This window comes from Artemia sp. Qi Xiang Cuo, chromosome 12 (genome assembly GCF_049724085.1).
Source record: "Artemia sp. Qi Xiang Cuo chromosome 12, ASM4972408v1, whole genome shotgun sequence".
NCBI classification, from domain to species: domain Eukaryota; kingdom Metazoa; phylum Arthropoda; class Branchiopoda; order Anostraca; family Artemiidae; genus Artemia; species Artemia sp. Qi Xiang Cuo.
The window spans coordinates 36,220,794-36,239,310 of record NC_142805.1 but is presented as its reverse complement, the minus strand read 5'-3'; the positions used below and the strand labels follow the sequence as shown (position 1 = coordinate 36,239,310).

The 18,517-nt window shown below is 37.3% G+C and overlaps 1 protein-coding gene across 5 annotated transcripts in view; it reads right to left on the bottom strand.

Annotated features, from left to right (window-relative positions):
• LOC148946069 (myosin light chain kinase, smooth muscle-like) overlaps window positions 1–18,517 on the bottom strand; it is a 289,632-nt gene that overhangs the window by 64,511 nt on the left and 206,604 nt on the right. For all 5 annotated transcript variants that reach the window (XM_089098047.1, XM_089098049.1, XM_089098051.1 and 2 more), the window contains 2 exons: window positions 5,594–5,756; window positions 2,168–2,346 (listed from right to left, as the gene is read on the bottom strand). In XM_089098047.1, coding sequence (XP_088954173.1) covers window positions 2,168–2,346; window positions 5,594–5,756 — 342 coding nt within the window. The remainder of the gene's footprint in view (window positions 1–2,167; window positions 2,347–5,593; window positions 5,757–18,517) is intronic.

The following is an 18,517-nucleotide window of genomic DNA, read 5'->3' as shown; positions in this document are numbered from 1 at the left end:
AAAAGTTCTAGTGCCCTTTTTAAGTGACAAAAAAAATTGAGGGCAACTAGGACCCCTCCCATGCTCATTTTTTCCCAAAGTCACCCGATCAAAATTTTGATATAGCCATTTTCTTCAGCATAGTAAAAAAATTTAATAACAATGTCTCTGAGGATGACTTAACCCCCAACAGTCCCTGGGAAAAGTGCTGCAAGTTGTGAACTTTGCCCAATGTTTACATAGGGTATTGGTTATTGGGAAGTATACAGACGTTTTCAGGGGGGGGGGGATTTTTTATGGTAGTGGGGTGAGTGGGTCGGGGGTTACATAGGAGGATCTCTCCATAGAGGAAGTTTACATGAGGGAAGGGATATTGCTATGAAGGGGGCGCCGAATTTCTCAGCATTATTTAAAAAAAAGATCAGAAATTGAATAAAAAAACAAGTTTTCAACTAAAAACTTTTCAACATCATAACTTAAAACGAACAGAAAATAATACGTATATGATTAGATTCATCCCCTAGTCAAAGTAAAATTAATATGCAAATTTTGTTTTTATTATTCATGTACGGTGAGCCAAAATCAAAACCTGCATTAATTCAAAAACGTTCAGATATTAATTAAAAAGACAAGCTTTTTAACTGAAATTAAGGAGCGACATTAAAACTTAAATTGAACAGAAATTATTCCGTATATGAAAGGGGTTGTCCCCTCCTCAACACCTCGCTCTTTACGCTAAAGTTTGACTCTATCTCACAACTTTATTTTTCAAAACAGTAAAAAAAAACTTTAGCGTAAAGAGCGAGGCTTTGATGAGGGGATAACCCCTTTCATATAAGGAATAATTTCTGTTGGTTTTAAGTTTTAATTACGCTCCTTACTATCAGTTAAAAAAACTTATTTTTTATTTAATCTCTATTAGATGTGAATATTTTATACGTTCATTGATCTTCGTATTGAGGAATATAAATACCAACACTCAGAGTCCTTCATAATTAAGTAAATATTAATCAATTTTGATACCGGATCGGATTTTGTAATTTTTGAATCCAAGGAGTAGAAAATAAAATTTGAATAAATAAACTAAAATAAGCCTTCAAAAGTATTTTTTTTTACTTCCAACACCGGAATTCGCATCAATAAAAATAAGCCGGAAAAACACTAATAGCTTCGTTCATAGTATTCTTAGACTAAATGAACCGTCGACCACCCCTGGCAAAAAAAAAAATGTACAAGCACCCTTTCTTCATGCGTAATTAGATATAAAGATGAATAATGTATCCCGAGCTTAATTTGGCGAACAGAGACTTGTTCAACTTTAAAGCGTAGTTTTAATGATTGCTCAACTACATTGAAGATTTAAGGTAGAATTTTTTCCTTACTGAAGAAGCATAGAACAGCAGTTTTTTTTCTACGTTTATGCTGGATTTGATGATAGAAAAAAAGGAAAAAAAAGACGTGTGGTTAGAAGAATATACTGGGAGAAAACTAGTCTTGATACAGGCTTTTCCAGTAGCGTCAATTAGGGGTAGGGGCTTCGTGCCCCCTAGACTTTGGGAATAACTCCTTTTTATTGGGGGGGGGGGGGTATTTTCATTTAGAAACACCTTTTTTGTATTTTCATCGAATACTTTGAAAAGGACACATTTGCTTCACCTAGATTTAAAAAAATACATTCCCCCACCCTAAATTTCGTGAATTGGTGCCATTTGGTCTTACAAACCAAATTATGGTAATTACGGTACTATTTTTCGATACCGTTGGCACAAGTGTGCCATTGAAATTAACGAACAACACGAATCATTTATAAATGTTAGGTTTTTATTGATAATTATGATTACAGCGCAGTTCAGGAATAGGAAGCAGGGGGCGTCAATTGGGGAAGGGGTTCATGTGCCCACTAGATTCTCTGCTCCTTCCCTAGATTTTTTAAAGTAATTTTTTGGTATTTTTATAAAAAAAATCAACAGAAACAACAGAATTACCCCCCCCCCCCCCCCCATTAGATCTTGAAAAAATACATTCCCCCCACCATCATTTCGTGAATTGACACCACTAAAGGATGCTTCCCAATATGCTAGATATTATAACCGTTGCCTACATTTCATGCCCCTAAGAACATCTGAAAGTTTGGAAAGCCTTTCCTTACTTGCTTATATATTTTAGGATTTTAAAATGTCTTAGATACCTTCGTCTGAAACGATGCTATAAGCACTCACTCTCCTTTGGACGGGTCCAGTTTGAAGACATATCGACTCAGTTTCTATTCCAGGTAAACTATCCCCATGTATATTCGATGCCTTTATTCTAAACCGGTACCAACAGCTGCTCTTTAGATTCGAAACAACAAAAGAAGTCGAATTGCATCTATTAAAAAAAGAACTGGTTATCTAAAATAGTGTCTTGTAAAGATGAACCGTAATTGTAATATCAAGTTGAATTTTTTTATATTTCGACAAATCATGAACACTCTTAGAGGGGGGAAGATATCATATAGAACGATTTCATTGGAAATTTATCAGTCTAAAAGTCCAAAATTGTGTCAAAAAGCGCAGCGGTAATTTATTTACTCAGAAAAGTCATATAAAAAAAGTGATTTTTTCGACTTTTATGCAGAAAAAAAATGTATTCCGCACATTTTAAAGCATCGCTCACAAGAAACATTCTGATCATCATATAAATAAATTATCTCAGCAAAGCCATTAGGGTTGCGTCAACTCGTGGGTAGGGTAGATGGTCATGTGCCTCCCCAGATTTAAAAATACACTTTTTTGCTATTTCCATTGAAAATGTTGTTCTTGGCGTCTTCATTGGAAAAGACAGGGGAGCATTTTCCTCCCCCCCCTAGATTTTGAAAATACATTTTTTTGGAATTTTCATTGAAAAATATCTCTTTGGTATTTCTACCTTAGATCACCTAAGATTACACGATTCCTTGAAATTACTCTGTCCATACACTTGAGCACACTAAAGTCCTATAGTTCTAGAAACAAGTTGTTTTTAGAAGCGATACTAAGATGATGTTAAAATATATTTATTCCGAATCTAGTGACCTTGCAATTGCCTACGATTTTCCCTGGAATTTACTTAGTCCCAACAGTTGAACACACTGAGCTCCAATAATTCCAAAAGCCTGGAAGTTGTTATGCATCACTAAGAAATTCTTCAGAAAAGCCTCCTACCATTTATACCTCAAAAATCAGCCATCTAACGAGGGCGTCTGCAAGTACTGCTACCCTGAAAAGAAACTTTTCAGCACCCAGAAGGTACATAATTCTGAAGGACAAAGGAGGCTGTCCACGGAGTCATTCACCGAAAAGATCATTGATATTTCTACAAGGAGACAGATTGCCGTAGAGACTTCGTCTTGTAGACACTCCCCGTACAATAATGATAAAGCAACATGCCAAGTAGATAAGTCCTCGTTCGCAAGGGTTAGAGTTAGTGGTGCCGAGCTACGATTCAAGCGGCTAAACTCAGTTGAGACAGATAGACAAAGACCACAGGAAGATATTTTTGGGTAGCTCCTCCTCCTCCCAAAAAATCTAGATACTGACATACCTTGTTTCTGGACGTTATTCAAATTATACCAAATCATCCATATAAGGCTGCAAATTAAATATCAAAGTGGAAAAATAAAAATGCAAGCAAGCAATGTATTTATTCTAATTGTATGATCATCAGAAGAATAACAGTTTTGTATAAAGCCAAATATTCTGATTTATAGCTCTAATAAAAGAGAGAGAACATTCTAAAAATTGTGTTTATATTGCAAAAGCAATTACTTGATATATATATTTGAAGATGGAACCTGATGATTATAGCTTACTTGTATTCTCACCTAACCACCTCAGCAACAAACAGTTTCAACTCTTAAGGATTTAAACACCGCCGCTGTGTCGTTTAAAAGGCGAACTTTAAATATATTATATTTTTAAACCATAAATATGACAATGAATCGTCTTGGATGTCATAGCCTCTGAATAAATGCACCTAAAGAATTATTTAACATGCCTTAGCTGATTACTCTGTTATTATGCGTCACTCCTTGTTCCCAAATAGGAATCGAACTCTTCTTAATATCTGAGGATGGTGCATTAAGATGCTAAAGATATTAGACAAATTTACAGTCATGATTAAAGGCTACCGCCTCTTTTCACCAATCTCTTGGATCGAAGACTTTTGGATTTATCTGTGATTCACTCACCACCTGTACGATATCTAAAGAAGTAAATCTGAAGATATATATATATATATATATATATATATATATATATATATATATATATATATATATATATATATATATATATATATATATATATATATATATATATATATATATATATATATATATATGGAAAAAGAAGTCTCCTTGACTTAGATTATGCTGATGATTTAAGTATCCTGGATATGAAAGTGTGAGCAAAATGAATGACGTTTTAGAGGTTTTGCGAGGTCAGGGTGCTAGAATAGGTTTGAAAATTAATGTTAAAAAGACTAAGTCACTAAGGCTAGGAATAAGTGAAGATGAAAAAGTGACGTTGGGCAACGAAAACAATCATCAGATGGACAGATTCACTTACCTTAGTAGTATTATTAGTAAAGATGGTTGTAGCAGTGAAGATGTCAAAAGTAGAATAGCCAAGGTTCAGGATGTTTTTTCACAGTTGTAAAAAGTTTGGAAGAATAGGAAGATAAGTCTGCAAAACAGATTAGAATATTAGAAGCTACAGTGATGACAGTGGTCAAATACGGCTCTGAAGCATGGGCGCACCAAAAAGCGAATGAAGATATGTTAAACATTTATCAGAAATATTATTTAAGGATTGTTCTGGGTATCCGAATGACTGATCGGATTTCAGATAGTGCGCTGTACGAACATCGTGATTCAATACCGCCCCCTTTGATTATCATTGAAGACGTGTTGAGATGACTAGGGCATGCTGTGTGGATGAAGGATGACGGATTACCGAAGATTGTTCTTTTCAGCCAACTATCTAGGGCCAAACAGAAAGCAGGTCGTCCTCGCCTGGGGTGGGAGGACGTCATAAGGAAAGATTTAAAGGAAATGGTAACTTCATGGGCGGGTGTAAAAAGGGAGGCTTTGAATTGATTGGGATGGAGGGATTGTGCGTAGTGTGTTAGCCTCAGGCGGCTTGGTGCTGCGGCGAGTTGTTAGTAGTAGTAGTAGCAGTAGTTGTAGTAATATATATATATATATATATATATATATATATATATATATATATATATATATATATATATATATATATATATATATATATATATATATATATATATATATATATATATATATATATATATATATATATATATATATATATATATATATATATATATATATATATATATATATAGTTGGTATAATATGCTTAAGGACTAACTACATGTGGTAAAAAATCTCTTCCCCCTCCCCAAAAGAATTTCCTATTGATTCGTAAAATTCTTTGAGTAACGCATATTTATCCAAAACTTTAACCTTTTGCTATATCAGCTTAAATCACAATTTTGAGAGAGTACTTTTCTCTTCTAATTATTGGTTTTAACGCAATCTATTATAAAATGACAATCTTACAATATTCAAAATTACCTGGAAAGAATTTTCCAGTCTAGTTCCGATTCTTCCGCATATTCCACAATATAGCCTGTAATGGCTTTACCACCATCATAAGCAGATCCATACCAAGAGAGAGTAACACCACCATCAACTACTTCAGAAACATTCGGAGCCTCTCGGGGAGGATCTGGAGGACCTAAAATATTTGAATGAGTGATGTAAGATAGCTCTAAACAAGCAGTATTTGAAGAAAACCAGTCGTTTAGTAAACTTGAATATATATATATATATATATATATATATATATATATATATATATATATATATATATATATATATATATATATATATATATATATATATATATATATATATATATATATATATATATATATATATATATATATATATATATATATATATATATATATATATATATATATATATATATATATATATATATATATATATATATATATATATATATATATATATATATATATATATATATATATATATATATATATATATATATATAGAAAACCCGTCGTATACAATAAATGTACAATGATAGAGTATACAAAAATATGAAAAGAGGAAACAAAACGATAATAATAACAACAAAAGCAACAACTTCTTAAATAGTATATAAAATAGTACGAAAAGTGGAAACTGAAATATAGCATAATCAAATATTAAAACAGAAACAACAACTTCTTCGAAAATATCAATAAAGAAAAAAAATTTTGAAAGTAGAAAAAAAAATAAAAAAAAAATAAAAAAAGAAAGAAATAAAAAGGGAAACAAAAGGGAAAATTAAACAAGCAAACTTGCCCACTCGTGCTTTAGAATTGCTGGTTTTGTTTTTTTCCGGCTAATAAGTGTCTGAACAGCTAGATTTGGGTCCGCTAGGTTATAGCGCCGAATAAGAAAACTATTTTTTGTCCAAGGTTGAAATTTTAGTAGGTACTTTGCAAAACGGAAAAATAAAGAGCGGATTTTAGACTTTTCACGGTTTGTCAATAAATTCCAGAAAGGGGTCACATATAATATATGTGGCAGAGCGGTAGCGTTGTAAATACTTGCCAGTAGTGGATGGTTAAATCTCAGAGTGGATTTAACGATCAAAGAATAGTAGCTGGATATTTGCCGTTCAAGATGTGAGATCAGGAGGGAATGGGTAGACTGTAATGAGGAACCTAGTGGAAGCCCCAGATTTACTATTTTATCAACTGGTTCTACTGAAAAATCACCTAGTGTGATATTAGTAGGAGGGTCATTCTTCCAATTATAAAGCAAAGCTTCCGACTTTTGGGAGTTAAATCTCAGACTGACTTTCTCGTAGTTGGACTGCAGACATGAAAATATTTCTGAACGGCGATTAAACGTCCGACTGAGATTCAGCGTGTCATCAGCATAGCATGCTAGGGAGATGTCAATGGAACTGAGTATGCATGATGAAGGACAGCTGTCTTGAGGTTCAATAATGTAGCTGTTGAAGAAATGGGGGGATAGAACTGCTCCCTGATGTGCACCCTTACGGACTGGTATCAAAGCTGACCGTGGGGCTAGTGGAAGGCCTTTATCGGGAGGGAGCTTAAGTCACACGCGAAGGTGAGAATAAATATCACAGAAAGCCCGGATGATATTTGAGTTCACTCCTCTTTTAGCATAGTTTAGCAACATACGTGCATGAATCAATGAATCAAACGCTCTCTGCAGGTCTAAGCCCCCGATCGCTAAACTTTCTCCTGATTTGTGCGCATCCAGGAGTGCATATGCAACGACATGGAGTGCTTCAGCACAACCAATGCCGCGTTGGAAACCGAATTGTCTTGGAGGACTACAACACAGTTTTTCAAACTCATCTACGAATAAAAGTTCAAATAACTTGCAGAAAGTTGTAGCAACCGTGATTGGACGGAAAGAGGAGCATTGCATTGTAACTTTTCCTTTTTTAGGAGCTGGCGTAAGATCTCCAATTGAGAAAGTGGTTGGGACAATACCCTGAATGAGGATAATCTGCATTAGGAGGGTTACATGACTAATGAGAGCGGGCCCACCACTTTTTAGATGGAGTGCACTGATCCCGTCAATCCCAAAAGATTGTTTAGGTTTTAGGTGAGAGATGGCCCTACATACAGCTCCATCCGTTACAAGATAATCACTCCGAGGACAACTATCTAAGAAGCCGTCCAACTCAGCTTCGTATCTTTCGTTGAGGGCTGGGTCAGGAAGCAAAAATTCTGACCCATAATCTGCATACCATTCAGAGTCAGGGATTACAGCTGCGGATAAAGACTCATTGATTTTAGAAGACAGAAAACGCCAAAGGAGAGAAGGATTAATTTTGGCCCGTGTAGATTCAATATCAATCATCTTTTTTCTGTGAGCTTTTAGCTCGTTTGCGAATTTTCTTTTTGTGAGCAGGTGGATTTAATTGACTACCCCCGAACGGGGTCGTCCACAAGAAACCCAAATTTGAAGCCAAAATTTAGACTTAGAAGGGGTATCCACTAACTCTGGATTTTCAGACCAGCCTGGAAGGGTATGACGACGGGGTCTACTTAGAGGGACGGCAGCTTTTTCAGCACAGCGAAGGGCATGGCCAATTTCTGCGCAATAAAAGTCAACTGATAATTGTGTTTCCTCCCTTGAAAGAGCAGTTAATCCAGAGAGAAGATGGAAAGGGACACTGATCTTACTAAGAACTCTGGCGGCTTCTTCTTGAAATAAAACAGGGTTAATTTTACGCCAATCACGGCGAGACCTAGGAGGTGTTTTCGAAGTAGTTTGCGTTTGTGTATCTGAGCTGTGGCAAGGAATATCGGCTGAGAACTGTATTGGTAAGTGATCAGACAGCTGAAAATCAAGCACAACCTTGACAGGCAAAATCCTGAGATTTGCGGACGCAAATAATATTAACGTACTTCAGATCAACTATGGGCCAAGAGCGACTAAATGATTTAGCGAAAATGAACATAGAACTCGAAGAATTAGAAGCAATCAATTGTGACGAGATTATTAATGATTTTGCAGGGGCTAAAGTGAGAAAAGTCATATTGAAATAAGTGACACATTTTGTTAAAATTAGGCCTGAAAAATTTTGGGAGATAGGGGGGGGGGGGGGCACAAATTAAGATATTTGTCTTGGGCACAAGAGGAACCAGAACCGCCACTGAACTTGGGAGATTCTGATAATTTCAAGACTCCTGCACTTTCTTCTACCAGAGATGTTTAGGTGATCCTGGAGCTTGAGAAGCGATAACTGGGGCATTGGAAGCTACTTCTGTCTAATTTTGATTGATTTAACTACCCCTTTTGGATTATACCGTGCATACAACAATTTAAATAACCTTCATGGCCGTCCCTCAATGGTAGTTAGATTAGGGCCAAACACCAAAAGATAAACTAGCACACTGGCTGTTAGTTCTCATCAAGTTTGATTGCCTTTGGCCAGCCTCTTCCGGTAGATGCCCTGATCAGAAGAGTCTCAGGAACCCCTTCCCCTGCAGAGGTCAGATTAATTTTGGAACCAGAAGGTCCAACGTTGAGATTAACTCTCTTTTTCAACTAAAGACCATTTTTATGTCCTAAATACAGAATCAGCCCCAACCCCCCCCCCCCTATTGCCCAAAGAAAAGGATTGGCTACTGAAACCGAGAACAGACCAAGAAAGGCACCAGCTTTTCCTTTTTATCAAGCTGTATTTAGATCTATTAGCCTGTTTTGGCTATGACATGATGACACGAATGGAGAATAGAGAAGTTCCCACAAATGTTAGATCGGGTATGGACCCCAAGAAATCAACAGTATGTCAGTTAATCTGCTCTTGTTTTTCATCTAATTAAGCAGGGATACAGATATCTATTCCTGTAAATATCTGTATTAAAAATGTTCGGAATTCTAGCTATCGCCTCCTAGCCCCTAACCCTCTCCAAGAGTGCGAATTGGGTGTAAACCAGAAATTGTCATAACTAGGAACTTAATGTATCAGGTCTGGGAAATACCTGATATTAATTTCTCCTAGTTGCCGTAGTAAATAGTAAAATTTCTCCTAGTAAATTACTTGATATATATATATTTGAAGATGGAACCCGATGATTATAGCTTACTTGTATTCTCACCTAACCACCTCAGCAACAAATAGTATCAATTCTTAAGGATTTAAACACCGCCGCTGTGTCGTTTAAGAGGCGAACTTTAAATATATTATATTTTTAAACAATAAATATGAAGAGGTCAGAGAGCCTGACAGACTAAATCTCCTGGATCAAAGGGGGATTCAGATAGCCATCTAGAATGTTTTGACTCTCAATGCACCTGCATCACAGAACCTACTCTCTGTACAGCTCCATAAGAATAAAGTGACGATTGCTGGACTCACAGAAAACCGTCTTACCGGAAGCGGAGAAGAGAAAATAGACAACAATCACTCGTTGCTCTGGTCTGGAGGGAGCACGAGAAGGAATGGTGTTGGCTAAATAGTCTCGCAAGAAAAGCATTACTCTTGCATGAAGCCATGTTAGACAGACTAATGAAGCCCCGCTTTGGACAAAAACACGGCAAAATGACTATTGTCGTATGCTCTGCCCCGACCAACGATTCTGACAACACAATCAAGGAGGAGTTCTACTCTGCTCTGACCAGATGTCTCAAGACAGTTTCCTTCCACGATATAACAGTACTTCTTATGACTTCAATGCAACAGCGCGTGATGATACAAACGTTTGGCGTGGCTGAATTGGCCCTGTTTCTCCCGACCCACTTAACAACAATGGCCTTCGCCTACTTGAACTATGCCGATCCCATGACCTAGTCATCGCAAACACTTACTTTCAACGCAAAACCATCCACCAGTACACGTGGTATAGTAACGACGGTTGCAAAAAGAAGATGATCGACTACATCATCAAGTCTAAACGCTGGAGATTATCGCTAGTAGGGAGGCCATAACGACTCGTGACCCACACCACTGCTGCCATCTACAATTGAGTCTAACGCTGACAGGTTATAATTTATTCAAGGATTATTGATCGAGTCTAATGGGGTCAATGCCCCCCTTTTCAAGGTCAATTTATTTGTTGTTTGTAGATGTAATGACTCCGGGGCGAAGTTTGCACATGCGTATTAACCTGACAAGGATTATTGATCGACTCGAAGGGGAAGTGGATTTCTGAGAACTTGATTTACATAAAAGAAGGGGAGAGGATTTCTAGGAAATTGATTTACATAAACGAAGGGGAATTATTGATCCACTAACGGAATTAGAAATGACATCACTTGTTTCCTAGGAATTATGTGGGACTCTAAAGAGATAGAAATTCCATTTTTAAATATGGCTTCTTTGGTCTTTAGTGACAGAGATAAATTAATATTCTATTTTTTAAATATGGCTTCTCCGATCTTTAGGTCAGAGTGATAAATTAGCGATAAATTAATATTCTATCGAAGCCTTAATAGAGTAACCAAGAACACATTAGAGATGAAGAGATTAACGCGGGAACTTTTTCCTGGGAATTTCAAATATGACAGTGCAGGGATGCCAAAACAAAAGGAACACGCAGAAATTACGTATAGGGATTATTTAGGCGAAACCGTTTGAGACATTTTAGAAGATGATTTAGGCGAAACAGTTTGAGTCATTTTAGAAGATGATTTGGGCGAAACAGTTTGAGACATTTTATAAGATGATTTAGAAGATCAAAAGGGGTGAAACTCTGTGGTCATTATAATACACAAGTTCCATTTGAACAGTGTTAAGAGGTCCCCTGCCCCAACCCAAAGGGCCCCCCTACTCCAACCCCAAAGGCACCCGGGCCCCCAAAGGCCCTCCGGGCCCCCAAAAGGCCCCCGGGCACCCAAAGGCCCTCCGGGCCCCCAAAAGGCCCCCGGGCCCCAAAGGCCCCCAGGCCCCAACATTTTTTTTACTTTTTTGAATCAATTTGTTTGTATGTCCTGGTTGGTGTTTGCAAGTCCAAGTGTTTGCCATTGTTGGTTTGTATGTCTAAAGTGTCTGTCTTTCTCTGTTTACATGTATAAATCTATTTGTTTGCATGTCTGAGTTGGTTTTTTCAAGTCCAAGAATTTGCCTTTGTTGGTTTGAATGTCTAAAGTGCCTGTCTTTCTCTGTTTGCATGTCTGAATCTATTTGTTTGCATGTCTGGGTTGGTCTTTGCAAGTTAAAGAATTTGTCAGTATTGGTTTGAATGTCTAAAGTGCCTGTATTTCTCTGTTTGTAAGTCTGAATCTGTTTGTTTACATGTAGGGGCTGGTGTTTGAAAGTCCAAGAATTTGTCTCTGTTGGTTTGAATGTCTAAAGTGTCTGTCTTTCTCTGTTTATGTGTCTGAATCTATTTGTTTGCATGTCTGGGTTGGTGTTTACAAGTCCAAGTATCTGACTTTGTTGGTTTGAATGTCTAAAGTGCCTGTCTTTCTCTGTTTGTGTGTCTGATTCTATTTGTTTTTATGTCTGGGTTTGTGTTTGAAAATCCAAGAACTTGTCTTTGTTGGTTTGAATGTCTAAAGTGTCTGTCTTTCTCAGTTCGTATGTCTGAGTAAATTTGTTTTTACGCCTGTGTTAGTTTTTTCATGCCCAAGAATATGTCTTTGTTGATTTGATCGTATAAATTGTCCGTCTTGAATTGTTTGTGTGTTTAATTCTTTTTGTTTTAATTTCAGGGCTTATGTTTTCAAGTCTAAGTATTTTTCTTTTTTGGTTTGAACCTCTAAAGTGTATTTCTTTCTCTTTTTGTGTGTTTGATTCCATTTGTTTGTATGTCTGGATTGGTGTTTGCAAGTCCAAGAATTTGTCTTTGTTGGTTTGAATGTCTAAAGTGTCTGTCTTTCTCTGTTTGTGTGTCTGATCCTATTTGTTTGTATGTCTGGGTTGGTGTCTGCATGTCCAAGAATTTGTCATTGTTGATTTGAACGTCTAAAGTGTCTGTCTTTTTCTGTTTGTGCGTCTCATTCTATATCGTGGCATGTCTGGGATGGTCTTTGCAAGTCGAAGAATTTGTCTATGTTAGTTTGAATGTCTAAAGTGACTGTCCTTCTCTGTTTGTGTGTCTGATTCTATTTGTTTGCATGTCTGGGTTGGTGTTTGCAATTCCAAGAATTTGTCTTTGTTGGTTTGAATGTCTAAAGTGCCTGTCTTTCTCTGTTTGTGTGTTTGTTTCCATTTGTTTTTATGTCTGGATTAGTGTTTGCAAGTCCAAGTATTTGTCTTTGTTGGTTTGAATGTCTAAAGTGTCTGTCTTTCTCTGTTTGTGTGTCTGATTCTATTTGTTTGCATGTCTGGGTTGGTGTTTGCAAGTCCAAGAATTTGTCTTTGTTGATTTGAATTTCTAAAGTGTCTGTGTTTCTCTGTTTGTGTGTTAGACATTCTAACAAAGACAAATACTTGGAGTTGCAAACACCAACCCAGACATGCAAACAAATAGAATCAGACACACAAACAGAGAATAAGAGACACTTTTGACATTCAAACCAACGAAGACAAATTCTTGGACTTGCAAACACCAACCCGGATATGCAAACAAATAGAATCAATCACACAAACAGAGAAAGACAGACACTTTAGACATTAAAACCAACAAGAACAAATACTTGGACTTGTAAACACCAACCCAGACATGCAAACAAATAGAATCAGACACACAAACAGAGACTTTAGAAATTCAAACCAACAAAGACAAATACTTGGACTTGCAAACACCAACCCAGACATCCAAACACAAAGAGTCAGACACACAAACAGAAAAAGACAGACACTTTAGACATTCAAACCAACCAAGAAAAATTCTTGGACTTGCAAAAACCAATCTAGACATGCAAACAGATAGAATCAGACTCACAAACAGAGAAAGACAGACACTTTAGACATTCAAACCAACAAAGACAAATACTTGGACTTGCAGAAACCAAGCCTGACATAGAAACAAATAGAATCAAACACACAAACCGAGACAGACAGACACTTTAGACATTTAAAACAACATAGACAAATTTTAGGACTTTCCAACACCAACTAAGACACGCAAACAAGTAGAATCATACACACAAACAGAGAAACACAGACAGTTTAGGCATTCAAGGCAATAACGACAAATACTTGGTCTTTCCAACACCAACCAACAAATGTAAACAAGGAGAATCAAACACACAAACAGAGAAAGACAGACACTTTATGCATTCAAACCAACAAATACATATTCTTGGACTTGCAAACACCAACCCGGACATGCAAACAAATAGAATCAGACACCCAAACAGAGAAACACAGACACTTTAGACATTCAAAACAACAAACAAATATACTTGGACCTGCAGAAATCAATCCTGTCCTTCAAAAAAATTTAAAAAGACTCCCATACACAGAAAGACTGAAAATATGGACTTTAAATCGTACGCTAAACATATCACTTAATTGAATATATTTATCTTGTCAACACTAAACTCCTAATCAAGCACACAAGCCAAGAAGGACCCGCACTATAGACAATAAAACCACCAAAGACAAATACTTAGACATGAAAACATCAACTCAGACATGAAAACAAATAGAATTATAAGCGCACACAGAAAAAGACAAACTACTTAGACATTCCAACCAAAAAAGACATATTACTGTACTTGCATTCACCAACCCCCAACTGCAAATAAATAGAAAAAAACATACAAACCGAAACCGGCAGGAACAGTAGGCGATCAAACCAACACAGACTATTACTCTGGAATGTAAAAATAAACCTAGATATGCCAACAAGTAGAATCAGACACACAAGCAGAGAAAGACAGACACTTTAGACATTCAAACCAACAAAGACAAATACTTGGACTTGCAAACACCAACCCAGACATGCAAACAAATAGAATCAGACACACAAACAGAGAAAGAAAGACACTTTAGAAATTACAAACCAACAAAGACAAATACTTGGACTTGCAAACACCAACCCAGACATGCAAACAAATATATTCAGACACAAAAACGGAGAAAGACAGACACTTTAGACATTCAAAACAATAATGACAAATACTTGGACATGGAAACGCCAACACTGACGTTAAAACACAGATACTCAAAAAGACCAAGAGATAATCACAAAAAGTGTAGATATTATAGACACAGCTCAAAATTAGTTGTAATATAATACACCACCACACACAAAAACTAGACGATAATAAGACACAAAAACAGAGAAAGACACACACTTTAGACATTCAAACCAACAAAGACAAATTCTTGGACTTGCAAACACCAACCCAGACATGCACACAAATAGAATCAGACATCCAAACAGACAAAAACAGACACTTTAGACATTCAAACCAACAAAGACAAATTCTTGGACCTGACAACACCAACCCAGACATGCAAAGAAATAGAATCAAACACAAACAGAAAAATACATATACTTTAGAAATTCAAACTAACAAAGACAGATACTTGAACTTGCAAAAATTAACTAAGACATGAAAACAAATAGATTCAAACACACAAGCAAAAACTGATATACCATTCATACATTCAAATCAGAAAAGAAAAGTTCTTGCAATTGCAAAAACAAACCCACACATACAAACAAATAGAATCAGACACACAAACAGAGAAAGACAGACACTTTAGACATTCAAACAAATAAAGACAAATACTTGGACTTGAAAACACCAACCCAGACATGCAAACAAATAGAATCAGACACAAAAACAGAGAAAGACAGACATTTTAGACATTCAAACAACAAAAGACAAATACTTGGACTTGCAAACACCAACCCAGTCATGCAAACAGATAGAATCAGACACACAAACAGAGAAAGACAGACACTTTAGACATTCAAACCAACAAAGACAAATACTTGGACTTGCAAACGCCAACCCAGACACGCAAACAAATAAAATCAGACACACAAACAGAGAAAGACAGACACTTTAGACATTCAAACCAACAAAGACAAATATCTGGACTTGCAAACACCAACCCAGACATGCAAACAAATAGAATCAGACACACAAACAGAAAAAAACAGACACTTTAGACACTTTAGTTTCTCTGTTTGCGTGTCTGATTCTACTTGTTTGCATGTCTGGGTTGGTGTTTGCAAGTCCAAGAATTTGTCTTTGGTGGTTTGAATGTCTAAAGTGTATGTCTTTCTCTGTTTGTGTGTCTGATTCTATTTGTTTGCATGTCTGGGTTAGTTTTTGCAAGTCCAGATATTTGTGTTTGTTGGTTTGAATGTCTAAAGTGTCTGTCTTTCTCTGTTTGTGTGTCTGATTTTATTTGTTTGCATGTCTGGGTTGGTGTTTGCAAGTCCAAGTATTTGTCTTTGTTGGTTTGAATGTCTAAACTTTATTTCTCTTTCTGCTTGTGTGTCTGATTCTATTTGTTTGCATGTCTGGGTTGATGTTTCCAAGTACAAGTATTTGTTTTTGTTGGTCTTAATGCCTAAAGTTTATGTCTTTCTCTGTTTTTGTGTCTGATTCTATCTGTTTGCATGTCTGGATTGGTGCTTGCAAGTCCAAGAATTTGTCTTTGTTGGTTTGAATGTCTAAAGTGTCTGTCTTTCTCTGTTTATTTGTCTGATTCTATTTGTTTACATGTCTGGGCTGGTGTTCGCAAGTTCAAGAATTTCTCTTTGTTGGTTTGAAAGTCTAAAGTGTCTGTCTTTCTCTGTTTGTGTGTTTAATTCTATTTGTTTGCATGTCTGGGTTGGTGTTTGCAGGTCCAAGAATTTGTCTTTGTTGGTTTGAATGTCTAAAGTGTCTGTTTTTCTCTGTTTGGGTGTCTGATTCTATTTGTTTGCATTTCTGGGTTGGTGTTTGCAAGTCCAAGAATTTGTCTTTGTTGGTTTGAATGTCTAAAGTTTCTGTCTTTCTCTGTTTGTGTGTCTGATTCTATTTGTTTGCATGTCTGGGTTGGTGTTTAAAAGTCCAAGAATCTGTCATTGATGGTCTGTATGTCTAAAGCGTCGGCCTGGCCGGGTTTGTGTCTTTGATTCTATTTGTTTGCAGGCCCAGTTTAGTGTTTGCTAGCCCATGATTTCGTCTTCGGTGGATTGAATGTCTGACGTGTCTGTCTTTCGCTGGTTGTGTGTCTGTTATCATTTGTATACTTGTCTAGGCTGGGGTGTGATTGTCCTACAATTTGTCGGTTTTTGTTAGTATATCCAAAGTGCATGTCATGATCTGTTTATGTGTCTGACTCTATTTGTTTGCATGTCTGGGTTGGTGTTTGCAAGTCTAAGTATCTGTCTTTGTCGGTTTGAATGTCTAAATTGTCTGTCTTTCTCTGTTTGTTTGTCTGATTCTATTTGTTTGCATGTCTGGGTTGATGTTTGCAAGTCCATGAATTTGTCTTTGTTGTTTTGAATGTCTAAAGTGTCTGTCTTTCTCTGTCTGTGTGTCTGATTCTATGTGTTTGTATGTCTGGGTTGGTGTTTGCAAGTCCAAGTATTTGTCTTTGTTGGTTTGAATGTCTAAAGTGCCTATTTGTGTGTCTGATTTTATTTGTTTGCATGTCTGGGTTGGTGTTTGCAAGTTCTCCACAATTTGGCAAACTGAGATAATTCCTAAAGATTGGCGGAAAGGTGTCAGCATTATGGAAAATAACTCTGGAATAACCCCTTATGGAAAAGGAAAGGCTCTAGAAAAGACTGTTAAAACTACCGTGGAATAACTCTGCTGTAAGTCCCAGGAAAGCTTTTCTCAATGGTCCTGCTGGATCGTTGTCGGAATATAATCCATGGGATTCGGCGACTTGAACAAGCTGCTTTTATATCGGACCGTTCCACCATCGAGCAGATTTTCACGAATAGACATTTAATAGAAAAAGTCACGGAGTTCCACCAGAAGGATTTTTTTGCCTTTGTTGACTTCCATGCTGCGTTTGACTCAGTGGACCGAGAGGTACATCTTCCAAAGAAGATTTTAGCATCGACTGGCCTCCCCAGAAATACTACAGACTATTCAAAGCTTTACACCATGACACAGAGAGATGTGTTCAAGTCAATGGCCGGCACAGCCCATTCCTCCGAATCACGACAGGGGTGCGTCAAGGATGTGCAGTGGCCCCAGAGGTCTTCAATGTCATCATAGACAACGTTATGACAAAGACGACTTCCCGTCTCAACTTTGGACTCAAGTTTGGAGATCGCGTCATCTCAGATGCTGATTTTGCTGACGACCTGGCCATCCTAGCGGACTCCTTGGATCAGTTGCTGGAAGCGCTTCAAATCTTACGAGAAGAGGCCGCAATTGTGGGACTGCAGATAAACAAAACAAATAGCATAGAAATTGTCGGAAATTTTACGAGCCTGGGATCCACGATATCTTCAGATGACTCCCTTCTCCCCGAGCTGCAAGCAAGACTATCCAAGGCGTCTTCTGCCATTGGCAGGTTGAACCGTCACCTTTGGCGAAAACCAAATATCAGTCGTTCAACCAAACTTCGATTTTTCAACACCCTCGTTGGTTCTGTGATGTTTTGTGGAGCTGAGACTTGGCAAGTATCAGCCACAACCCTAATGGTTATCGACAGATTCCAGTCGAAGAGTCTGAAAAGGATAGAAGTTCTATGGTGGACCGACTTCGTGAGTAACAAGAAGCTGCTGCATCTCACCAAGCAGTCCCGTTTTTCTATCCAAGCAGCCGAGCGTAAATTACGGTGGTTTACATCTACCTCGATTGCCCCGCACTTACCTGCAAAGATGATTATTGACTTTGAACCTGTCAAAGCCGGTCGGAAGCGACCTCGCGGCCGACCAAAGAAGCGATGGTCCGACAGCGTATCCGAGTTCCTAGCGATAGCAAATATCAGACCAAGTGAAGCAAAAACCCTTGAAATGGACCGAAGTGGATGGAGGAGGCAGAAGTCACTCTCTAAGTCAAGTAGCACCCGACAGGAGACCTAAGTCAAGTAAGTAAGTCAAGTAAGCCCTAATGACGAGAATTTAC